Source organism: Scyliorhinus canicula, chromosome 11 (assembly GCF_902713615.1).
Source record: "Scyliorhinus canicula chromosome 11, sScyCan1.1, whole genome shotgun sequence".
Lineage (NCBI taxonomy): Eukaryota > Metazoa > Chordata > Chondrichthyes > Carcharhiniformes > Scyliorhinidae > Scyliorhinus > Scyliorhinus canicula.
The window spans coordinates 99,375,484-99,402,116 of record NC_052156.1 but is presented as its reverse complement, the minus strand read 5'-3'; the positions used below and the strand labels follow the sequence as shown (position 1 = coordinate 99,402,116).

General features: G+C 47.1%; 1 protein-coding gene across 1 annotated transcript in view; it reads left to right on the top strand.

Annotated features, from left to right (window-relative positions):
* Nucleotides 1-26,633, top strand: part of LOC119973221 (dynein heavy chain 3, axonemal-like) — a 714,697-nt gene that overhangs the window by 181,505 nt on the left and 506,559 nt on the right. Inside the window, exon 17 of the mRNA XM_038810887.1 lies at nucleotides 11,694-11,892. Coding sequence (XP_038666815.1) covers nucleotides 11,694-11,892 — 199 coding nt within the window. The remainder of the gene's footprint in view (nucleotides 1-11,693; nucleotides 11,893-26,633) is intronic.

Genomic DNA, 26,633 nt, shown 5'->3' with positions numbered 1-26,633 from the left:
TTTTCTTCTCTCCTTGTTCTTCTTTTTCCCCCTTTTCCGCACCCTATTTTTATTTTATTTATTATTATATATCTATATATGTATATATATATATATATATATATATTTTTTTTTTTTAAATTTATTTCCCCTACCCCTTTTCTCTTTACCAGTTTTCTTTTGGGAAGAACAGAAATACAAGTCTCTTTTTTCTTTTTTCCCCACTCAACCAGGAGAGAGAGTCCCTTTGTCTTTGCCACGTGGTGGTCACAGCAGTTGGGGGGGGGGGGGGGGAGGGGCGAGTGGGCCGGTGGTCGCTGCTGGTTGGGGGGGGGGGGGTCCCCGCTGCTGGCTGGGGGGGGGGGGGTTGTGTCCCCGCTGCTGGCTGGGGGGGGGGGGGGGTTGTGTCCCCGCTGCTGGCTGGGGGGGGGGGGGGGGTTGTGTCCCCGCTGCTGGCTGGGGGGGGGGGGGGGGTTGTGTCCCCGCTGCTGGCTTGGGGGGGGGGGTTGTGTCCCCGCTGCTGGCTGGGGGGGGGGGGGGGGGGTCCCCGCTGCTGGCTGGGGGGGGGGGTCCCCGCTGTTGGCTGGGGGGGGGGGGGGGTCCCCGCTGCTGGCTGGGGGGGGGGGGGGGGGAAGAGAAGAGGGGCCGCCGCCGCCGCACCGCTCCTGGCCCGCGTGGGGGGGGGGGGGGGGAGAGAAGAGGGGCCGCCGCCGCCGCACCGCTCCTGGCCCGCGTGGGGGGGGGGGGGAGAGAAGAGGGGCCGCCGCCGCCGCACCGCTCCTGGCCCGCGTGGGGGGGGGGGGGGGAGAGAAGAGGGGCCGCCGCCGCCTTCTTTGTTTAAGAAGGGTAGCAAGGATAATCCAGGTAACGTCAGGCCAGTGAGCCTTATGTCAGTGGCAGGGAAATTACTGGAGAGAATTCTTCGAGACAGGATCTACTCCCATTTGGAAGCAAACGGACGTAATAGTGAGGGACAGCACGGTTTTGTGAAGGGGAGGTCGTGTCACACTAACTTGATAGAGTTTTTCGAGGAGGTAACAAAGATGGTTGATGCAGGTAGGGCAGTGGATGTTGTCTATATGGCTTTGGTAAGGCCTTTGGCAAGGTCCCTCATGGCAGACTGGTACAAAAGGTGAAGTCACACGGGATTAGAGGTGAGCTGGCAAGATGGATACAGAACTGGCTAGGTCATAGAAGGCAGAGAGTAGCAATGGAAGGGTGCTTTTCTGATTGGAGGGCTGTGACTAGTGGTGTTCCGCAGGGATCAGTGCTGGAACCTTTGCTGTTCGTAGTATATATAAATGATTTGGAGGAAAATGTAACTGGTCTGATTAGTAAGTTTGCAGACGACAGAAAGTTTGGTGGAATTGCAGATAGTGATGAGGACTGTCAGAGAATACAACAGGATTTAGATCGTTTGAAGACGTGGGCGGAGAGATGGCAGATGGAGTTTAATCTGGACAAATGTGAGGGAATGCATTTTGGAAGGTCTAATGCAGGTAGGGAATATACAGTGAATGGTAGAACCCTCAAGAGTATTGACAGTCACAGCGATCTAGGTGTACAGGTCCACAGGTCACTGAAAGGACAACACAGGTGGAGAAGGTAGTCAAGAAGGCATGTGGCATGCTTGCCTTCATTGGCCGATGCATTGAGTATAAAAATTGGCAAGTCATGTTGTATAGAACCTTTGTTAGGCCACACTTGGAGTTCAATTGGTGTTCAATTCTGGTGGCCACACTACCAGAAGGATGTGGAGGCTTTAGAGAGGGTGCAGAAGAGATTTACCAGGATGTTGCCTGGTACGGAGGGCATTAGCTATGAGGAGAGGTTGAATAAACTCGGTTTGTTCTCACTGGAACGAAGGAGGTTAAGAGGCGACCTGATAGAGGTCTACAAAATTATGAGGGGCATAGACACGGCGGATAGTCAGAGACTTTTGCCCAGGGTAGAGCGGTCAATTACTACGGGGCATAGGTTTAAGGTGTGAGGGGCAAGGTTTAGAGGAGATGTACGAGGCAAGTTTCTTACACAGAGGGTAGTGGGTGCTTGGAACCCGCTGCCGGAGGAGGCACCATGGAAGCAGAGATGATAGTGATGTTTAAGGGGCATCTTGATAAATATATGAATAGGATGGGTATAGAGGGATACGGACCCCGGAAGTGTAGGAGATTTTAGTTTAGACGGGCAGCATGGTCGGCACAGGCTTGGAGGGCCGAAGGGCCTGTTCCTCTGCTGTACTTTTCTTTGTTCTATTTACATTCCCTTTGCCTTTCTGTCCACCTCTTTGTCAGTCTCCACCTTTCACTGGTCCTCTATCCAGCCCTACCGCTCCATAGCGCCCCCCCCCCCCCCCACCCCCACTGCACAGCAGTATAAATCTGACCCTATTTCCAGTTCCTCCAGTTTTGACAAAGAGTCATCCAGACTTGAAACGTTAGCTCCCTTCTCTCTCCACAGATGCTGTCAGACCTGCTGAGATTGTCCAATATTTTCTCGGGGGGGGGGGGTTTCAAATTCCAGCATCCGCAGTAATTTGCTTTATTGATCCTCCCCTCACATTGAGCACGGGTCCATAGTCCCGCAGAGTCTCTGTCTGATGAGGCCGGGCGATCTGGAGTCATTCACCCTCGCCACCCAAGAGACCTTGGAGGAGAGCTCTGAGGAAGCCACCATTGAGGCCTCACAACGTTCGCACCCACCTTCCACCAACGCAGAGACACACACCTCAGTAGATGATATTAGTGGACAGGCTTCTGGGCACAAACTGATGAGCACCACACAGTTCGTGAAGCACATCAGGTGCAGGCAGCAACATCCAAGGGAGACAACAGTCGGAGGTCTACTGGATCCCAGTACTCAGCATGGTGGTTAGCATCAATGCTTCACAGCTCCAGGGTCCCAGGTTCGATTCCCAGCTGGGTCACTGTCCGTGTGGAGTCTGCACGTCCTCCCCGTGTGTGCGTGGGTTTCCTCCGGGTGCTCCGGTTTCCTCCCACAGTCCAAAGATGTGCGGGTTAGGTGGATTGGCCATGCTAAATTGCCCGTAGTGTAAGGTTAATGGGGGGATTGTTGGGTTACGGGTATACCGGTTAAAGTAGGGTGATCATTGCTCGGCACAACATCGAGGGCCGAAGGGCCTGTTCTGTGCTGTACTGTTCTATGTTCTATGTTCTATCAGCTAGATCCCAGTCAAATGCCGAACCTCTGGACAAGATTCTCCCAGAGCTGATGAAGATGATGGGCCAGAGCCGCGATATTCAGGAGTGGATGTCAGCGGCATTCCAATGATTGCATAGCCAATTGGAGGCGTTCCAAAGGCTTTGGGTGCAGGATGTATCTGATCGTGTTTTTGGGATCCTTAAGGGGGAGGGGGAGCAGCCCCAAGTCGTGGTCCACATAGGTACCAACGACATAGGTAGGAAGAGAGATGGGGATTTGAGACAGAAATTCAGGGAGCTAGGGTGGAAGCTGAGAGCTAGAACAAACAGAGGTGTTATCTCTGGGTTGTTACCCGTGCCACGTGCTAGCGAAGTGAGAAATAAGGAGAGAGAGGAGTTGACCACGTGGCTACAGGGATGGTGCAGGAGGGAGGGTTGCGGAACGCCCTACCTGCAACAGTAGTAGACTCGCCAACTTTAAGGGCATTTAAGTGGTCACTGGATAGACATATGGATGAAAATGGAATAGTGTAGGTCAGATAGGCTTCAGATGGTTTCACAGGTCGGCGTTATCTTGCCATTAGCTCAGTACTCTGCATTCCTGTTACTCCTTCCAAAGTGAACCACCTCACACGTTTCCGCATTAAACTCCATCTGCCACCTCTCAGCCCAGCTCTGCAGCTTATCTATGTCCCTCTGTAACCTATAACATCCTTCAGACTATCCACAACTCCACCGACCTTCGTGTCATCTGCAAATTTACTAACCCATCCTTCTACACCCTCTTCCAGGTCATTTATAAAAATGACAAACAGCAGTGGCCCCAAAATAGATCCTTGCGGTACACCACTAGTAACTGAACTCCAGGATGAACATTTGCCATCAACCACCACCCTCTGTCTTCTTTCAGCTAGCCAATTACTGATCCAAACCGCTAAATCACCTTCAATCCCATACTTCCGTATTTTCTGCAATAGCCTACCGTGGGGAACCTTATCAAACACCTTACTGAAATCCATATACACCACATCAACCACTTTACCCTCATCCACCTGTTTGGTCACCTCCTCAAAAAACTCAATAAGGTTTGTGAGGCATGACCTACCCTTCACAAAACCGTGTTGAGTATCGCTAATCAACTTGTTCTTTTCAAGATGATTATAAACCCTATCTCTTATAACCTTTTCCAACATTTTACCCACAATCGAAGTAAGGCTCACAGGTCTATAATTACCAGGGTTGTCTCTACTCCCCTTCTTGAACAAGGGGACAACATTTGCTATCCTCCAGTCTTCCGGCACTATTCCTGTCAACAAAGACGACATAAAGATCAAGGACAAAGGCTCTGCAATCTCCGCCCTGGCTTCCCAGATAATTCTAGGATAAATCCCATCTGGCCCAGGGGTCTTATAGAACATAGAACATAGAACAGTACAGCACAGAACTGGCCCTTCGGCCCTCGATGTTGTGCCGAGCCATGATCACTCTACTCAAACCCATGTATCCACCCTATACCCGTAACCCAACAACCCCCCTCTTAACCTTACTTTTTAGGACACTACGGGCAATTTAGCATGGCCAATCCACCTAACCCGCACATCTTTGGACTGTGGGAGGAAACCGGAGCACCCGGAGGAAACCCACGCACACACGGGGAGGATGTGCAGACTCCGCACAGACAGTGACCCAGCCGGGAATCGAACCTGGGACCCTGGAGCTGTGAAGCATTTATGCTAACCACCATGCTACCGTGCTGCCCTATTATCTATTTTTACACTTTCCAAAATTGCTAACACCTCCTCCTTGTGAACCTCAATTCCATCTAGCCTGGTCGACTGAACCTGAGTGTTCTCCTCGACAACATTGTCTTTCTCCAGCGTAAATACTGACGAAAAATATCCATTTAACGTTTCCCCTATCTCCTCTGATTCCACACACAACTTTCCACTACTATCCATGATTGGCCCTAATCTTACTCTAGTCATTCCTTTGTTCCTGATATACCTTAGGGTTTTCCTTAATTCTATCCACCAACGACTTTTCGTGTCCTCTCCTCGCTCTTCTTAACTCTCCCTTTAAGTCCTTCCTGGCTAACTTGTAACTCTCAAGTGCCCTAACTAAGCCTTCATGTCTCATCCTAACATAAGCCTTCTTCCTCTTCCTTGCTCGACAACTTCCTCCCTGCCTGACAGGTACATACTTATCAAGGACACGCAGTAGCTGTTGCTTGAAAAAGCTCCACATTTCGATTGTACCCATCCCCTGCAGTTTCCTTCCCCATCCTATACATCCTAAATCTTGCCGAATAGCATCATAATTGCCTTTCCCCCCCAGCTATAATTCTTGCCTTGCGGTATATACCTATCCCTGCCCATTGCTAAAGTAAACATAACCGAATTGTGATCACTATCACCAAAGTGCTCACCTACATCTAAATCTAACACCTGGCCGGGTTCATTACCCAGTATCAAATCCAATGTGGCCTCGCAGGCCTGTTGGCCTGTCTACATACTGTGTCAGAAAACCCTCCTGCACACACTGCACAAAAACTGACCCATCTATAGTACTCGAACTATAGTATTTCCAGTCAATATTTGGAAAGTTAAAGTCCCCCATAACAACTACCCTGTTACTCTCGCTCCTGTCGAGAATCATCTTTGCAATCCTTTCCTCTACATCTCTGGAACTATTCGGAGGTCTATTGACAACTCCCAACAGGGTGACCTCTCCTCTCCTGTTCCTAACCTCGGCCCATACTACCTCAGTAGACGAGTCCTCAAACATCCTCAATAGTCTTCATCTATTGTACCAGTCTGCCATGAGGTACCTTGTCAAAGGCTTTACTGAAGTCCATGAAAACGTCTACTGCCTTTCCCTCATCTATCATCTTTGTCACTTCCTCGAAAAACTTGATCAAATTAGTGAGCACAACCTCCCCTTCACAAAACCATGCTGTCCATCACTAGAAATTTAATTTGTTTCCAAATGTGAGTAAATCCTATCTCTAAGAATCTTTTCCAATAATTTCCCTACCACTGACATAAGGCTCACCGGCCTATTAGTTCCTGGATTATTCCTGCTGCCCTTCGTAAACAATGGAACGACATTGGCTACTCTCCAGTCCTCTGGAACGTCACCTGTAGCCAATGAAGTTATAAAGAATACTGTCAAGGCCCCAGCAATTTCCCCCCTTGCCTCCCTCAGTATTCTGGGATAGATCCCATCAGGCCCTGGGAACTTATCTCCCTTAATGCTTTTTAAGATGCCCAACACCTCCTCTTTATTAATATCAATATCACTCAGAATATCTGCACACTCTACCCTATACTCCTCATCCACCAAGTCTTTCTCTTTGGTGAATACCGAGATACAGTATTCATAGAATTTACAGTGCAGAAGGAGGCAATTCGGCCCATCGAGTCTACACCGGCTCTTGGAAAGACCACCCCACCCATCCCCACACCTCCACCCTATCCCCATAACTCAGTAACTCCACCCAACACTAAGGGCAATTTTGGACACTAAGGGCAATTTAGCATGGCCAATCCACCTAATCTGCACATTTTTGGACTGTGGGAGGAAACCGGAGCACCCGGAGGAAACACACGCAGACACGGGGAGAACATGCAGACTCTGCACAGACAGTGACCCAAGCCGGTAATTGAACCTGGGACCCTGGAGCTGTGAAGCAATTGTGCTATCCACAATGCTACAGTGCTGCCCCCATTTATTTATTTACCCCTATTCATTTAGTATCTCTCCCATTTCATCTGGTTTCATACATAGATTCCCTCCAATATCATTGAATGGACCAACCCTTTCTCTGGCTACCCTCTTGCTCTTTAAATATGGATAAAAAGCCTTTGGATTTTCCTTAATCTGGTTTGCCAATGACATTTCATGATCCCCTTTTAGCCTTCCTAACTCCTACCTTAAGTTCCTTCCTACTTGCTTTATATTCTTCAAGGGCTTCATCTGCCTTTTAGACCTTATGAATGCTTCCTTTTTGACAAAGTTCATAATATCCCTCGTTATCCAGGGTTCCCTATACTTGCCACCCTTATCTTTCATCCTCGCAGGTACATGCCGGTCCTGAACTCTAATCAACTGACATTTGAAAGCTTCCCACATCCCGGATGTTGATTTCCCCTCAAACAGCCTCGTCCAGTCAACACTCTCCAGATCCTGCCTAATGCTGTTGTAATTAACCTTCCCCCAGTCTAACACCATCACCTGAGGACCACTCTTGTCCTTTTCCATAAGCAGCTTAAAACTTACAGAATTATGATCACTGTTCCCGAAATGATCTCTGTCTGAAGTTTCAATCACCTGGCCGGGCTCATTTCCCAGCAACAGGTCTAATATGGCCTCTTCCCGAGTTGGGCTATTTACATATTGTTTCAAGAAACCCTCCTGGACACTCCTTAAAAATTCTGCTCCATCCATGCCCGAGCAGTATGTGTGTCCCAGTCAATATAGGGAAAGTTAAAATCACGCACCACAACAACCCTATTGTTTATGCATCTTTCCAAGATCTGTCTGCATATCTGCTTCTTTCTCTCCCACTGGATGTTCGGAGGTCTGTATTAAACTCCCAACATTGTGACAGCACCTTTCCTGATCCTGAGCTCTACCCAGATTGCCTCGCTGTCTGAACCCTCCAAGATGTCCTCCCTCAGCACAACTGTGATATTCTCCTAAACAATGCTTTTCAAAGGGACAGAGGTTGAGGGGGGACCTGATTGAGGTCTACAAAATTATGAGAGGTATGGACAGGGTGGATAGCAACAAGCTTTTTCCAAGAGTGGGAATTACAAGGGGTCACGATTTCAAGGTGAGAGGGGGAAAGTATAAGGGAGATGTACGTGGAAAGTTTTTTACGCAGAGGGTGGTGGGTGCCTGGAACGCTTTCCCAGCGGAGGTGGTAGAGGCGGGCATGATAGCATCATTTAAGATGCATCTGGACAGATATATGAACGTGCGGGGAACAGAGGGAAGTAGATCCTTGGAAAATAGGCAACAGGTTTAGATAAAGGATCTGGATCGGCGCAGGCTGGGAGGGCCGAAGGGCTTGTTCCTGTGCTGTAATTTTCTTTGTTCTTGTTCTTTGTAAACCAATAATGCAACTCCCCCACCCCTTTTGCATCCCCTCTATTCTGCCTGAAGTATCTAAATCCTGGAATGTTCAGTCGCCAATCCTGATTTGATTTGATTTATTGTCACATGTACTGAAGTCCAGTGATTCTTCTGTGGCAAAGGGAACATACACAGTACGCACATAGACAAAAAAAAAATCGACAGAGTACATTAACAAATGGTACATCGACAAACAGTGATTGGTTACAGTGAGGAACAAGGGGCCAAACAAAGCAAATACATGAGCAAGAGCAGCATAGGGCGTCGTAAATAGTGTTCTTACAGGGAACAGATCAGACCGAGGGAGAGTCGGTGAGGCGTCTAGTTGCTGTGGGGAAGAAGCTGTTCCTATGTCTGGATATGCGGGTCTTCAGACGTCTGTATCTTCTGTCTGATGGAAGGGTCTGGAAGAAGGCAAAGCCTGGGTAGGAGGGGTCTCTGATAATGTTGTCTGCATTCCTGAGGCAGTGGGAGGTATAGACAGAATCAATGTGAGGGTGGCAAGCTTGTGTGATGCGTTGGGCTGAGTTCACCACACCCTGCAGTTTCATGCGATCTTGGACCGAGCCAATCCTCTATCCATGCCAGGATCTTACTGTTACCACCATGGACTCTCAAATTATTTAACAGTCTCCCATCACTGCTCTGTTTCTACGGGCTAAAATCTCCTTGACGATACAGACCTTTTAAAAAAAAAAAAATTTAGAGTGCCCAATTCCTTTTTTTCCAATTAACGGGTAATTTAGTGTGGCCAATCCACATACCTTCAATATTGTTTGGGTTGTGAGGGCGAGACCCACGCAAACATGGGGAGAATGTGCAAACTCCACACGGGCAGTGACCCAGAGCCAGGATTGAACCTGGGACCTCGGTGCCGCTAGGCAGCAGGGCTAACGCACTGTGCCACCGTGCTGCCCTGGGTGATACTTCTTTCTGATGGTGGCACTCTGATGATGATCAGAGTGAGAGTAGGGCCGATCAGGGATAGTGGAGGGAACTTGTCCCTTGAGTCTCAGGAGATGGGGGAGGCCCTAAATGAATATTTTGCTTCAGTATTCACTAGAGAGAGGGACCTTGTTGCCCATGAGAACAGTGTGAACCAGGTTAATAGACTCGAGCAGGTTGATATTAAGAAGGATGTGATGGAAATTTTGAAAAGCATCAGGATAGCTAAGTCCCCTGAGTCTGACGGGATATACCCAAGGTTACTATGGGAAGCGAGGGAGGAGATTGCAGTGCCGTTGGCGATGATCTTTGCGTCCTCACTCTCCACTGGAGTAGTACCGGATGATTGGAGGGAGGCAAACGTTGTTCCCCTGTTCGAGAAAGGGAATAGGGAAATCCCGGAGAATTACAGACATCAGTCTTAAGTTTGTGGTGAGCAAAATATTGGAAATTTGAGAGATAGGATTTCTGAGTATTTAGAAAACCAGTTTGATTAAAGATAGTCAGCATGGCTTTGTGAGGGGCAGGACATGCCTCACAAACCTCATTGAATTCTTTGAGGATGTGACGAGACACATTGATGAAGATCGGGCAGTGGGTGTGGTGTATATGGATTTCAGTAAGGCATTTGATAAGGTTCCTCATGGTAGGCTTATTCAGAAAGTTAGGGGGCATGGGATACAGGGAAATTTGGCTGTCTGGATACAGGATTGGCTGGCCGAAAGAAGGCAGCGAGTGATAGTGGATGGAAAGTATTCCGCCTGGAGGTCGGTGACCAGTGGTGTCCCGCAAGGATCTGTTCTGGGACCTCTTCTCTTTGTGGTTTTTATAAATGACTTGGATGAGGAAGTGGAAGGGTGGGTTAGTAAGTTTGCTGATGACATGAAGGTTGGTGGCGTTGTAGATAATGTTGTTGCAGATTACAACAGGACATTGACAGGATGCAGAGCTGGGCTGAGAAGTGGCAGATGGAGTTCAACCTTGATGAATGTGAAGTGATTCACTTTGGAAGGTCAAATTTGAATGCTGAACACGGGGTTAAAGGCAGGATTCTTGGAAGTGTGGAGGAAATGAGGGATCTTGGGGCCCACGTACATAGATCCCCCAATGTTGCCACCCAGGTTGATAGGGTTGTTAAGAAGGCATATGGTGTGTTGACTTTCATTAACAGGGGGATTGAGTTTAAGAGCCGCAAAGTTTTGCAGCAGCTTTATAAAACCCTAGTTAGATCACTCTTGGAATATTGTGTCCAGTTCTGGTCGCCTCATTATCGGAAGGATGTGGATGCTTGGGACGGGGTACAGAGGAGATTAACTAGGATGCTGCCTGGACTGAAGGGCATATCTTATGAAGAAAGGTTGAGGGATCTAGGGCTTTTCTCACTGGAGCGAAGAAGGCAGAGAGGTGACTTGATAGAGGTGTACAAGGTGATGAGAGGCATGGCTAGCGTGGATAGCCAGAGACTTTTCCCCAGGGTGGAAATGGCTGTCACGAGGGGACATAATTTTAAGGTGATTGGAGGAAGGTATAGGGGACATATCAGAGGTCGGTTATTTACACAGAGTGGTGGGTGTGTGGAATGCACTGCCAGCAGAGGTAGTGGAGTCAGAATCATTAGAGACATTTAAGCGACTCTTAAACAGGCACATGGACAGCAGTAAATTGAAGGGATGTAGGTTCGGTTGATCTTAGATGAGGATAAATGGTCGGCACAACATCGTGGACTGAAGGGCCTGTACTGTGCTGTACTGTTCTATGTTCTATGATACAGACCTGATGTGAGATAGAGCATCGTCTCCCACCAGCTCTGTCTCAATATTCCACCTGCTATGTCACAAACGGGATTTGCTCGGCTCACCTGATCATCAACCCAATCTCCATAGTTACCTGATACTACGAGATGGTAATTAACCCAATGGATAGTGGCATTAATGGTCCTGAGGTCAAGGAAGGTAGGGGAAGTTGCATGTTTGATACCTCCTCATCTTCCCCAGAAAGTTATCCAAGATGATGTGGCCGTATGGTTAGCACTGTTGCTTCACAGTGCCAGGGTCCCTGGTTAGATTCCCGGTTTGGGTCACTGTCTGTGTGACCCAAGCCGGGTGCTCCTCTGTCTGTGTGGGTTTCCTCCGGGTGCTCCGGTTTTCTCCCACAAGTCTCGAAAGACATGCTGTTAGGTAATATGGACATTCTGAATTCTACCTGTGTACCCGAACAGGCGCCGGAATGTGGCAACTAGGGGATTTTCACAGTAACTTCATTGCAGTGTTAATGTAAGCCGACATGTGCCAATAAAGATTATTATTATTATTATTATTATTATTAGGTCTGCATTAACTTTGAGGGTTTTTCCATTCTAGAGGTTAAGGACTGGCTGTCTTCGCTGCTCCGCTGCAGCCCAATCATATCCTCTATAAACAATAACTCTGCTCATAAATAAATAGTGTGCACCATTTTCATTCTCTCTGTCAGCTCGCGATGTGGTTGCAAAGTTGATCAACCTTGGAATTAATACTACAACAGACTTTAATTGGATTGCACAGTTGCGTTATTACTGGGAAAAGAGGAATATTATTGTTCGAATGATTACAACCACAGTGCCTTACGGTTATGAATATTTGGGGAACACAGGAAGACTTGTCATCACTCCCCTGACTGACCGGTGTTATAGGTAAGAGAATGGATTCCAGTGTATCTGATGAAATACCTGCATGATTAATTTTACTGCTGCTATGGTTTGGATTCTCCGCCCCGCTGCGCCACATTTCTGCCTTGCCCTGCCGGCAGGATTCTCCATTACGCCGGTGGGTCAATGGGGTTTCCCATTTTGGGCAGCCCCACGCTGTTGGGAAACCCCCGGGTGCTGGCAAAACTGAGAATCCCGCCGGTGGAGAATCCCGCCAACTATGTGTGCAACATTAAATTTGCAATTACATTTAAGACTGACAGGAAATCGATGAAGAAAATCAAAAAAGTTCCATTCCATTATTAAGGTCAATTTTTAAAGAGAGAGATTTTCAACTTGGTACCTCAGTATAAAGGTTGTGCTGTGTTCTCCTGCCTTCTCCCCATAACCCCTGATCCCCTTATTAATCAAGAACCTATCTATCTCTGTCTTAAAAACACTCAGTGATTTGGCATCCACAGCCTTCTGTGGCAAAGAGTTCTACAGATTCACCACCCACTGGCTGAAGAAATTGTTCCTCATCTCTGTTTTAAAGGATCGTCCCTTTAATCTGAGATTGTGTCCTCTGCTTCTAGTTTTTCCTACAAGTGGAAACATCCTCTCCACGTCCACTCTATCCAGGCCTCGCAGTATCCTGTAAGTTTGAATAAGATCCCACCCTCATCCTTCTAAACTCCAACGAGTACGGACCCAGAGTCCTCAACCGTTCCTCATATGACAAGCTCTTCATTCCAGGGATCATTCTTGTGAACCTCCACTGGACCCCTTCCAAGGCCAGCACATCCTTACTTAGATATGGGGCCTAAAACTGCTCCATACTCAAAATGGGATCTGACCAGAACGTTATACAGCCACACAAGTACATCCCCACTCTTGTATTCTAGCCCTCTCAACATGAATGTCAACATTGCATTTGTCTTCCTAACTGCCGACTGAACCTGCATGTTAACCTTAAGAGAATCTTGAACCAGGACTCCCAAGTCCCTTTGTGCTTCTGATTTCCTGAGTATTTTCCATTAAAAAATAGTCTATGTCTCCATTCCTCCTTCCAAAGTGCATAACTTTCCATTTTTCCACATTGTATTCCATCTGCCACTTCTTTGCCCACTCTCCTCGCCAGTCCAAGTCCTCATGCAGCCCCCCTGCCTCCTCAATACTACCTGTCCCTCTACAGATCTGTGTACCATCCGCAAATTTAGGCACACCACTAGTCACCGGCTGCCATCCTGAAAAAAAATCCTTTATCCCCACTCTCTGCCTTCTGCCAGTCAGTCAATCCTCTATCCACGCCAGGATCTCACCCTTAACACCATGGGTTTTAACTTATTTAACAGTCTCCTATACGGCACCTTGTCAAAGGCCTTCTGGAAATCTAAATAAATCACGTCCAATGGTTCTCTTTTGTCTAACTTCATTGTTACCTCCTCAAAGAACTCTACAAATCGCCCAGTTCTTGCACCATGTGGTTTCTGATATCCTTCCTAAAATGAGGCGACCAGAATTGCACACAGTACTCCAAATATGGCCTTACCAAGGTTTTGTACAGCTGCATCATTACCTCACGGCTCTTAAATTCAATCCCTTTGCGAATGAATGCGAGCACACCATAGCCTTCTGCACAGCTCTATGCACTTAAGTGGCAACTTTCAAAGATCTATGAACATAGACCCCAAGATCTCTCTGCTCCTCCATATTGCGAAGAACTCTACCGTTAACCATATATTCCGCATTCACGTTTGTGCTTCCAAAATGGACAACCTCACACTTTTCAGCGTTAAACTCCATCTGCCACTTCTCAGCCCAGCTCTGCATCCTATCTATGTCTCTTTGCAGCCAGCAACAGTCCTCCTCACTATCCATAACTCCACCAATCTTCGTATTGTCTGCAAATTTACTGACCCACTCTTCAACTCCCTCATCCAAGTCATTAATGAAAATCACAAGCAGCAGAGGACCCAGAACTGATCCCTGTGGTACGCCACTGGTAACTGGGCTCCAGGCTGAATATTTGCCATCCACCTCCTCTCTCTGACTTCTATCGGTTAGCTAGTTCGTTATCCAACTGGCCAAATTCCCCACTATCCCATGCCTCCATACTTTCTGCATAAGCCTACCATGGGGAACCTTATCAAATGCCTTACTAAAATCCATGTACACTACATCCACTGCTTTACCTTCATCCACGTGGTTGGTCACCTCCTCAAAGAATTCAATAAGACTTGTGAGGCAAGACTTACCCCTCACAAATCCGTGCTGACTATCCCTAATCAAGCAGTATCTTTCCAGATGCTCAGAAATCCTATCCCTCAGTACCCTTTCCATTACTTTGCCTACCACCGAAGTAAGACTAACTGGCCTGTAATTCCCAGGGTTATCCCTATTCCCTTTTTTGAACAGGGGCACGATATTTGCCACTCTCCAATCCCCTAGTACCACCCCTGTTGACAGTGAGGACGAAAAGATCATTGCCAACGGCTCTGCAATTTAATCTCTAGCTTCCCATAGAATCTTTGGATATATCCCGTCAGGCCCGGGGGACTTGTCTGTCCTCAAGTTTTTCAAAATGCCCAACACATCTTCCTTCCTGACAAGTATCTTCTCAAACTTACCAGTCTGTTTCACACTGTCCTCTCCAACAATATGGCCCCTCTCATTCGTAAATACTAAAGAAAAGTACTCGTTCAAGAATGAGCTGGGAGGGATAGCCTGTCAGGGGACAACAAGAGCAGCCAGAACAGTGGCACCACAACTGACTCTGTTGCTCAGCAGAGGAGGGCAAAGTGCAGAAGAGCGACAGTTAGAACATAGAACATACAGTGCACAAGGAAGCCATTCGGCCCATCCAGTCTACACCACCCTACTTAAGCCCTCATTTTCACCCTATCCCCATAACTCAGTAACGCCTCCTAACCTTTTTTGACACTAAGGGAAATTTAGCATGGTCAATCCACCTAACCTGCACATCTTTGGACTGTGGGAGGAAACCGGAGCACGTGGAGGAAACCCACGCAGACACGGGGTGGACATGCAGACTCAGCGCAGACAGTGACCCAGTGGGGAAGGGAACCTGGGACACTAGCGCTGTGAAGCCACAGTGCTAACCACTTGTGCTACCGTGCTGCCCGTATAGGAGACTCTATAATACACTGTAGTGTAGATGTAGTGTACATGGATTCTTCATTCACCTGAAGAAGGAGCCGTGCTCCGAAAGCTCGTGTTTGAAACAAACCTGTTGGACTTTAACCTGGTGTTGTAAGACTTCTTACTGTGCTCACCCCAGTCCAACGCCGGCATCTCCACATCATGTCTATAATAAGGGGCACAGATAGGCGCTTCTGTGGATGGGAAAGAGACTCCAGGATGGTATGTTGCCTCCTTAGTGCCAGAGTCAAGGGTGTCTCTGAACGAACACAAAACATCCTGAAGGGGGAGGGTGAACAGCCAAAGGTCGTATTACACAGGTACTAATGACATAGGCAGGAAGAGTGATGATGTCCTGCAGAAGGAGTTCAGGGAGTTAGGCAGTAAGCTAAAATGCAGGTCCTCTAGGGTTGTAATCTCAGAATTACTCCCTGTGCCACATGCCAGTGTGGCGAGAAATAGGACGATAGTGCAGCTAAACACGTGGCTAAACTGGTGGTGTAGGAAGGAGGGTTTCAGATTTTTGGGCCATTGGGATTTCTTCCGGGGCAGGTGGGACCTGAACAAGAAGGACGGGTTACATCTAAACTGGAGGGGCAATGATATCCTGGCTGGGAGGTTTGCTAAATTCACTCAGGAGGATTTAAACTAACATGGCAGGGGGGTAGGAACCAGAATGTGAGCTGAGAAGATGTAATGACTGAAGGGGAAATAGAGAACCAAAATAAAAGAACAACATCATCCTCAGGCAGAGCAAAAAAGGTGACCAGTGTGAAAAGGGAGGTGGTCAATGCAGGATTGAGGGTGTTGTACCTAAATGCACGTAGCATACGGAACAAGGTAAATGAGCTTGTTGCGCACATTGAAATTGGCCGGTACGATGTTGTGAGCATCACAGAGACGTGGCTGCAAGAGGATCAGGGCTTTGATCTAAATATACAAGGATATGTGTCCTATTGAAAGGACAGGCACATGGGCAAAAGGGGTGGGGCTGCATTGTTAGTGAGGAATGAAGTTAAATCGATAGCAACGAGCGATAGAGGATCAGAAGGCATAGAATCTCTGCGGGTAGTGTCGAGGAATCACAAAGGTAAAATGACCCTGGCGGGAGTTATGTACAGGCCCCTAGCAGTAGTCAGGATGTGGGGCAGAAAATAAATTAGGAGATAGAAAAGGCATGTAAAAAAGGCAATAATACAATAATCATGGGGGACTTCAATATGCAGGTGGACTGGGAAAATCAGGTTGGCAGTGGATCCCAACAAAAGTAATTTGTGGAATGTCTGAGAGATGGTTTTTTGGAACAGCTTCTGACAGAGCCTACTAGGGAACAGGCAATTCTGGATTTGGTGATGTGTAATCAGGCAGACATGATTTGGGAACTTAAGGTGAAGGAACCCTTAGGGAGCAGTGACCACAATATGATAGAATTTACCCTGCAGTTTGAGAGGGAGAAGCTGCAATCTGATGTAACGGTATTACAATTAAATAAGGGTAACTGCAAAGACATGAGGGAGGAGCTGGCCAGAGTTGATTGGAAAAGGAGCCTAGCAGGAAAGACAGTGGAACAGCAATGGCAGATGATTTTGGGGGTTATTCGGAAGGCACAACAGAAATTCATCCCAAGGAGGAAGAAACATGCTAAGGGGAGAACAAGGCATCCATGGCTGACGAGGAAAGTCAAGGACCGCATAAAAGCTGAAGAAAAAGCTTACAAAGTGGTGAGGATTAGTGGGAAGCCAGAGAATTGGGAAGCCTTTAAAAGCGAGCAGAGGACAACTAATAAAGCAATAAGGGGGAGAAGATGAAGTATGAGTGCAAGCTAGCTAAGTAATATAAAGGAAGTTGGAAGAGTTTTTTTTCAATGTATAAAAAGGTAAGAAAGAGGCAAAAATAGACATTGGACCACTGGAAAATGTGGCTGGAGAAGTAATAATAGGAAACAAAGAAATGGCAGATGAACTGAATATTTACTTTGCATCAGTCTTCACGGCGGAAGACACCAGTGGGTCCCCGAGCTCCAGGAGAACCAGGGGGCAGAGATGAGGACAGTGACCACTACTAAGGAGAAAGTTCTGGGGAAACTGAAAGGTCTGAAGGTGGATAAGTCACCTGGACCGGATGGACTATACTCCAGGGTTCTAAAAGAGATAGATGAGGAGATTGTGGAGGCATTAGTGATGATCTTTCAGGAATCACTGGAGGAAGGAAGTGTCCCCGAAGGCTGGAAAGTAGCTAATGTAACTGCTTAAGAAGGGAGGGAGGCATAAGATGGGAAATTACAGGCCGGTTAGTCTGACTTCGGTCATTGGTAAGATTTTAGAATCCATTATTAAAGATGAGATTGCGGAGTACTTGGAAGTGCATGATAAAATAGGACTGAGTCAGCACGGCTTCGTCAAGGGGAGGTCATGTCTGACAAATCTGTTAGAGTTCTTTGAAGTAACAAGGTTAGACAAAGGGGAATCAGTGGACATCATTTATTTAGATTTCCAGAAGGCCTTTGACAAGGTGCCGCATAGGAGCCTGTTAAATAAGTTAAGAGCCCATGGTGTTAAGGGTAAGATCCTGGCATGGATAGGGGATTGGCTGACTGGCAGAAGGCAGAGAGTGGGGATAAAGGTTTTTTTTTCAGGATGGCAGCCGGTGACTAGTGGTCTACCTCAGGCGAGGAGCTGGGACCACAACTTTTCACAATGTACATTAATGATTTGGAGGAAGGAACTGAAGGCACTGTTGCTAATTTTGCAGATGATACAAAGATCTGTAGAGGGACAGGTAGTATTGGGGAAGCAGGCGGGCTTCAGAAGGTCTTGGACAGTCTAGGAGAGTGGGCAAAGACATGGTAGCTGGAATACAATGTGGAAAAGTGTGAGGTTGTGCACTTTGCAAGGAGTATTGGAGGCATAGACTATTTTCTAAATGCGAAGATGCTTAGGAAATCAAAAGAATAAAGGGACTTGGGATCCTTGTTCACGATTCTCTTAAGGTTAACGTGCAGGTTCAGTCGGCAGTTAGGAAGGCAAATGCAATGTTAGCATTCATGTCGAGAGGGCTAGAATACAAGATCAGGGATGTACTTCTGAGGCTGTATAAGGCTCTGGTCAGACTCCATTTGGAGTATCATGAGCAGTTTTGGGCCCCGTATCTAAGGAAGGATGTGCTGGCCTTGGAAAGGGTTCAGAGGAGGTTCACAAGAATGATCACTGGAATGAAGAGCTTGTCGTATGAGGAGCGGTTGAGGACTCTGGGTCTGTACTCATTGGAATTTAGAAGGATGAAGGTGGGATCTTATTGAAACTTACAGGATACTGCGAGGCCTGGATAGAGTGGACATGGAGAGGATGTTTCCACTTGCAGGAAAAACTAGAACCAGAGGATACAATTTCAGGCTAAAGGGACGAACCTTTAAAACTGAGATGAGGAGGAATTTCTTCAGCCAGAGGGTGGTAAATCTGTGGAACTCTGCCGCAGAAGGCTGTGGAGGCCAAATCACTGAGTGGTTTTAAGACAGAGATAGATAGGTTCTTGATTAATAAGGGGATCAGGGGTTATTGGGAGAAGGCAGGAGAATGGGGATGAGAAAAATATCAGCCATGATTGAATGGCGGAGCAGTCTCGATGGGCTGAGTGGCCTAATTTTGCTCCTATGTCTTGTGGTCTTATATCGTATTCAGTGATTTATTAATAGAGGCAGAGAGTACAAGAGCAAGGAGGTTATACTGAACGAGACACTAGTTAGACCTCAGCTGGAATATTGTGTACAGTTCTGAGCACAGCAATATACCTGGGTGACATGGTAGCGCAGTGATTAGCATTTGCTTCACAGCTCCAGTGTCCCAGGGTTGATTCCCAGCCTGGGTCACTGTCCGTGTGGCGTCTGCACGTTCTCCCAGTATCTGTGTGGGTTTCTTCCCGGTGCTCCGGTTTTCTCCCACAAGTTCTGAAAGACGTGCTGTTAGGTAATTTGGACATTCTGAATTCTCCCTCAGTGTACCCGAACAGGGGCCGGAATGTGGCGACTAGGGGATTTTCACAGTAACCTCGTTGCCGTGTTAATGTAAGCCGACTTGTGACAATAAAGATTATTATTATAGAAAGGATGTGAACACATTGGAGAGTGCAGAAGAGGGATGAGAAACTTCAGTTATGAGGATAGATTGGAGAGGTTGAGACTGTTCGAACTCAGAACATAGAACAGTACAGCACAGTACAGGCCCTTCAACCCACGATGTTATGCCGACCATTTATCATCATCTAAGATCAACCTAACCTACACCCCTTCAATTTACTGCTGTCCATGTGCCTGTTCAAGAGTCGCTTAAATGTCCCTAATGACTCTGACTCCACCACCCCAGCTGGCAGTGCATTCCACACACCCACCACTCTCTGTGTAAAGAACCTACCTCTGACATCTCGCCTGTACCTTCCTCCAATCACCTTAAAATTATGTCCCCTCGTGACAACCATTTCCACCCTGGGGAAAAGTCTCTGGCTATCCACTCTATCCATGCCTCTCATCACCTTGTACACCTCTATCAAGGCACCTCTCTGCCTTCTTCGCTCCAGTGAGAAAAGCCCTAGCTCCCTCAACCTTTCTTCATAAGACATACCCTCCAGTCCAAGCAGAATCCTGGTAAATCTCCTCTGTACCCTCTCCAAAGCATCCACATCCTTCCGATAATGAGGCGACCAGAATGGGACACAATATTCCAAGTGTGGTCTAACTAGAGTTTTATCAAGCAGCAACACAACCTCGCGGCTCTTAAACTCAATCCCCCTGTTAAAATGAAAGCCAACACACCATACACCTTCTTAATAACCCTATCAACTTGGGTGGCAACTTTGAGGGATCCATATACGTGGACCCCAAGATCCCTCTGTTCCTCCACACTTCCAAGAATCCTGCCTTTAACCCTGCATTCAGCATTCAAATTCGACCTTCCAAAATGAATCACTTCACATTTATCAAGGTTGAACTCCATCTGCCACTTCTCAGCCCAGCTCTGCATCCTGTTAATGTCCTGTTGTAACCTGCAACAACCCTCAACACTATCTACAACTCCACCAACCTTTGTGTCATCGGCAAACTTACTCACCCACCCTTCCACAAAGTCATTTCTCAAAACCACAAAGAGCGGAGGCCCCAGAACAGATCCTTGTGGGACACCACTGGTCACTGACCTCCACGCGGAATACTTTCCATCCACTACCACTCACTGTCTTCTTTCGGCCAGCCAATTCTGTATCCAGACAGCCAAATTTCCCTGTATCCCACGTCCGCTAACTTTCTGAATGAGCCTACCATGTGGAACCTTATCAAATTTGGGCAGCACGGTAGCATGGTGGTTAGCGTAAATGCTTCACAGCTCCAGGGTCCCAGGTTCGGTTCCCGGCTGGGTCACTGTCTGTGCGGAGTCTGCACGTTCTCCCCGTGTGTGCGTGGGTTTCCTCCGGGTGTTCCGGTTTCCTCCCACAGTCCAAAGATGTGCGGGTTAGGTGGATTGGCCATGCTAAATTGCCCGCTATGTCCTAAAAGTTAGGGGGGGGGGGCGTTGTTGGGTTACGGGTATAGGGTGGATACGTAGGTTTGAGTAGGGTGATCATTGCTCGGCACAACATCGAGGGCCGAAGGGCCTGTTCTGTGCTGTACTGTTCTATGTTCTAAATGCCTTACTGAAATCCATATAAATCACATCCACTGTCCGGCCTTCATCAATCTGTCTCGTCACATCCTCAAAGAATTCAACGAGGCTTGTGAGGCATGACCCGCCCCTTACAAAGCCATGCTGACTATCTTTATTCAAACTATGTTTTTCTAAATAATCATAAATCCTATCTCTCAGAATCCTTTCCAATATTTTGCTCACCACAGGCATAAGACTGATGGGTCTGTAATTCCCAGGGATTTCTCTATTCCCTTTCTTGAATAGGGGAACAACATTCGCCTCCCTCCAATCATCCGGTACTACTCCAGTGGAGAGCGAGGTCGCAAAGATCATCGTCAACGGTGCAGCAACTCCTCCCTCATTTCCCGTAGTAACTTTGGGTATGTCCTGTCAGGCCCAGGGGACTTATCTATCCTGATGCTTTTCAGAATTTCCAGCATATCCTCCTTAATATCAATCTGTTCGAGTCTATTAACCTGGTTCACACTGTTCTCATGGCCAACAAGGTCCCTCTCTCTGGTGAATACTGAAGCAAAGTATTCATTTAGGGCCTCCCCCATCTCTTCAGACTCTCGGCACAAGTTCCCTCAACTATACCTGATCAGGCCTACTCTCACTCTGATCATTCTCTTATTTCTCACATAAGTGTAGAACGCGTTGGGGTTTTCCCTCATCCTTCCCGTCAGGGCTTTTTCATGCCCTCTTCTAGCTCTCCTCAGTCCATTTTTGAGTTCCTTCCTGGCTACCTTGTAACCCTCTGGAGCCGTACCAGATCCTTGCTTCGTCAAACATACACAAGCTTCTTTCTTCCTCTTGACTAGAAGCTCCACTTCTCTGGTCATCCAAGGTTCCTTCACCTTACCATTCCTTCCTCGTCTCAGTGGGACAAAACTATTCAGCACTCGCAGCAAGTGCTCCTTAAACAATCCCCACATTACTGTTGTGCATTTCCCCAAGAATAATGGTTCCCACTTCATGCTCCTCAGCTCCTGTCTAATAGCAGTATAATTCCCCCCCCCCCTCCAATTAAATACCTTCACATACTGTCTGTTCCTATCCCTCTCCATGACTATGGTAAAGGTCAAGGAGTTGTGGTCACTGTCACCGAAATGCTTTCTCACCGAGATAGCTGACATCTGGCCTGGTTCGTTGCCGAGCACCAAGTCCAATATGGCCTCCCCCTAGTCGGCCTAATCTACATATTGAGTCAGGAATCCTAACACCTGAAAAAATATGCTCCATCTAAACCATTTGCACTAAGGAGGTTCCAGTCTATATTAGGGAAGTTGAAGTCACCCATGACAACAACTCTGTTACTTCTGCACTTTTTCAAGATCTGCCGCCCAATCTGTTTGTCTATCTCTCTGCTGTTATTGGGGGGGTCTCTAGAAAACTCCCAATAAGGTGACAGCTGCTTTCTTGTTTCTGACTTCCACCCATACTGACTCAGTAGACAAACCCTCCTCGAATACCTCCCTTTCTGCAGCTGTGATGCACTCTCTAATTAACAGTGCCACTCCCCCTCCTCTTTCACCTCCCTCCCTATTCTTCTGAAAACATCTAAACCCCGGAACATCTAACAACCATTCCTGCCCCTGTGAAATCCATGTCTCCGTAATGGCCACAACATCGTAGTTCCAAGTACTATTATGCTCTAAGTTCATCTCTCTTATTCCTGATACTCCTTGCATTGAAACAGACACACTTTAACCCATTCCACTGAGTGCAACTTTGCCCTATCAACTGTCTATCCTTCCTCACAGACTTGCTGCATACTATTTCTGCCTGTTCAACTACCCTATTCTCTGATCCATTGCTCTGGTTCCCATCCCCCTGCCAAACTAGTTTAAATCCTCCTGAAGAGCTCTAGCAAACCTCCCTCCCAGGATATTGGTGGCCCTCCAGTTTAGGTGCAATCCGTCCTTCATGTACAGGTCCCACCTCCCCCACAAGATATCCCAATGATCCACATATCTGAAGCCATCCCGCCTGCACCAGCCCTGTAGCCACGTGTTCAGCTGCACTCGCTCTCTGTTCCTTACCTCTGTTACGTGGCACCGGTAGCAATCCTGAGATCACTACTCTGCTTGTCCTGCTATTTAGCTTCCAACCTAACTCCCTAAAATCACTTTTTAGATCTTCATCAACTTTTCTTAGGTATGTCATTGGTGCCTACGTGCACCACGACTTCTGATTGCTCGCCCTCCCACTTAAAAATCCTGCAGACTCGATTTGAGACATCCCTGGCCCTGGCACCTGGGAGGCAACATACCTTCCGGGAGTCTCGCTCGCGACCACAGAATCTCCCATCTACTCCCCTAACCATTGAGTCTCCTATCACTATTCCATTTCTATTCTCCCCCCTTCCCTTCTGAGCCCAGAGCCAGACACAGTGCCAGAGACCTGGCCGCTAGGGCCTTCCCCCGGTAGGTCATCCCCCCCAACAGCATCCAAAACATTATACTTGTTTTGAAGGGGAACAGCCACGAGGGATCCCTGCACTGTCTGCTGGTTCATTTTCTTTCCCCTGACTGTAACCCAGCTACTCTTGTCCTGTACCTTCGGTGTGGCTACCGCCCTGTAACTCTTCTCTATTACCCCCTCTGCCTACCGGATGATCCAAAGTTCATCCAGCTCCAGTTCCTTAACACGGTCTGTGAGGAGCTGGAGTTGGGTGCACTTCCCACAGGTATAGTCAGCGGGGACACCGGAGGTATCCCTCACCACCCACATCCTACAGGAGGAGCATGCAACTGCCCTAGCCTCCATCCCCTCTTACCTTACAGAATATAGCTGCACTGTGGACCAACTGGAACTCCGCCCTCCGACTCTGCTCCCAGTCAGCTGCACTCTCTGTAAACTCCCGGCTCCCTTCACGCTCTTTAAGGATATATAGGAAATGAAATGAAAGGAGCACCTTTCTCGCTCCTCACCTAACTACCTTTGTCACCAAACTCTCACTATAGCACTCAAATGCACCCAAATTCAGCACTCAGTGCAAACCTGAAATAATTAACTGCAACAGAACACAATACTGTGCTTGAATCTGTTCTTTGTTCACTTGGAGTCACATCTACTTTATCCTGGTTTATTTTGCCTCATCTTTTGCTCTTCCTTAGTTACCATTTTCTCCTTGGAGCGAAGAAGACTAAGAGGAGATCTGAGATGTTCAAAATCATAAGGGGATTGGACAGTAGATCGGGAGAAACTGTTCCCGTTTTTAAAAGGATGAAGAACGAGATTTAAACTGATTCTCAAAAAACCTCCAAAAGTGATATGAGGAAATGCGTTTTCACATAGCGAGTGGTTAGAGTCGGGAATTCTCTGCCTGAGAGTGTGCTGGAGCCAGGTTTAGTTGAAGAATTAAAAATAAATTTGGCTGATCTGAAAAGAAAGAATGGGCAGGATTACGGGGAGAAGGTGGGGAAATGACACTAAGGGACTTTACTCATTCAGGGAGCTGGAGCACACACGATGGGCTGAATAGTCTCCTTCTGCACCATAACAATTCTATGATCTACTGAATGTCTCATTGATCTTCACAAATCCAACTCCCAGGACAATCCTAAAACAAACATCGCTGCCTTTCAACGAAGAACAACATGTGGGATATCTACAGTCGGACATCATCCTTTTGTTATTCTCATTCCCAATTCGAGTTTCTTCAGAAGCACTCTAATTTCTAAACTTTGTTGTTAAGATTAAAGCAAGTTTTATTGTATTGGAGTGATGGTGAATGCTGTGAGATGGCAATGACTGGGAAATTAATAACTGCAACAGAACACAATACTGTGCTTGAATCTGTTCTTCGTTCACTTGGAGTCACATCTACTTTTTCCTGATTTACTTTGCCCCATCTTTAGCTCTTCCTTGGATACCATTTTCTCTGTGAAATCCTTTTTATAGAACTTAGAACATAGAACACTACAGCGCAGTACGGGCCCTTCGGCCCTCGATGTTGCGCCGACCTGTGAAACCATCTGAAGCCTATCTGACCTACACTATTCCATTTTCATCCATATGTCTATCCAGTGACCACTTAAATGCCCTTAAAGTTGGCGAGTCTACTACTGTTGCAGGCAGGGCGTTCCACACCCCTACTACTCTCTGAGTAAAGAAACTGCCTCTGACATCTGTCCTATATCTCTCACCCCAATTTAAAGCTATGTCCCCTCGTGTTGGTCATCACCATCCGAGGAAAAAGACTCTCACTGTCCACCCTATCTAACCCTCTGACTATCTTATATGTCTCTATTAAGTCACCTCTCAGCCTTCTCCTCTCTAACGAAAACAACCTCAATTCCCTGAGCCTTTCCTCGTAAGACCTTCCCTCCATACCAGGCAACATCCTAGTAAATCTCCTCTGAACCCTTTCCAAAGCTTCCACATCCTTCCTATAATGTGGTGACCAGAACTGCACGCAGTACTCCAGGTGTGGCCGCACCAGAGTTATGTACAGCTGCAGCATGACCCTGTGGTTCCGAAACTCAATCCCCCTGCTTATAAAGGCTAGCACACCATATGCCTTCTTAACAGCCCTATTAACCTGGGTGGCAACTTTCAAGGATTTATGTACCTGGATGCCGAGATCTCTCTGTTCATCTACACTACCAAGAATCTTGCCATTAGCCCAGTACTCTGCATTCCTGTTACTCCTTCCAAAGTGAACCACCTCACACTTTTCCACATTAAACTCCATCTGCCACCTCTCAGCCCAGCTCTGCAGCTTATCTATGTCCCTCTGTATCCTATAACATCCTTCAGCACTATCCACAACTCCACCGACCTTTGTGTCATCTGCAAATTTACTAACCCATCCTTCTACACCCTCTTCCAGGTCATTTATAAAATGACAAACAGCAGTGGCCCCAAAACAGATCCTTGCGGTACACCACTAGTAACTGAACTCCAGGATGAACATTTGCCATCAACCACCACCCTCTGTCTTCTTTCAGCTAGCCAATTACTGATCCAAACCGCTAAATCACCTTCAATTCCATACTTCCTTATTTTCTGCAATAGCCTACCGTGGGGAACCTTATCAAACGCCTTACTGAAATCCATATACACCACATCAACAGCTTTACCCTGATCCACCTGTTTGGTCACCTTCTCAAAAAACTCAATAAGGTTTGTGAGACATGACCTACCCTTCACAAAACCGTGTTGAGTATCGCTAATCAACTTGTTCTTTTCAAGATGATTATAAACCCTATCTCTTATAACCTTTTCCAACATTTTACCCACAACCGAAGTAAGGCTCACAGGTCTATAATTACCAGGGTTGTCTCTACTCCCCTTCTTGAACAAGGGGACATTTGCTATCCTCCAGTCTTCCGGCACTATTCCTGTCGACAAAGACGACATGAATATCAAGGACAAAGGCTCTGCAATCTCCTCCCTGGCTTCCCAGAGAATCCTAGGATAAATCCCATCTGGCCCAGGGGACTTATCTATTTTGACATTTTCTAAAATTGCTAACACCTCCTCCTTTTGAACCTCAATTCCATCTAGCCTGGTCGACTGAACCTGAGTGTTCTCCTCGACAACATTGTCTTTCTCCAGTGTAAACACTGACGAAAAATATCCATTTAATGCTTCCCCTATCTCCTCTGATTCCACACACAACTTTCCACTACTATCCTTGATTGGCCCTAATCTTACTCGAGTCATTCTTTTGTTCCTGATATACCTATAGAAAGCCTTAGGGTTTTCCTTGATCCTATCCGCCAACGACTTTTCGTGTCCTCTCCTCGCTCTTCTTAACTCTCCCTTTAGGTCCTTCCTGGCTAACTTGTAACTCTCAAGTGCCCTAACTGAGCCTTCATGTCTCATCCTAACATAAGCCTTCTTCTTCCTCTTGACAAGTGCTTCAACTTCCTTAGTAAACCACGGCTCCCTTGCTCGACAACTTCC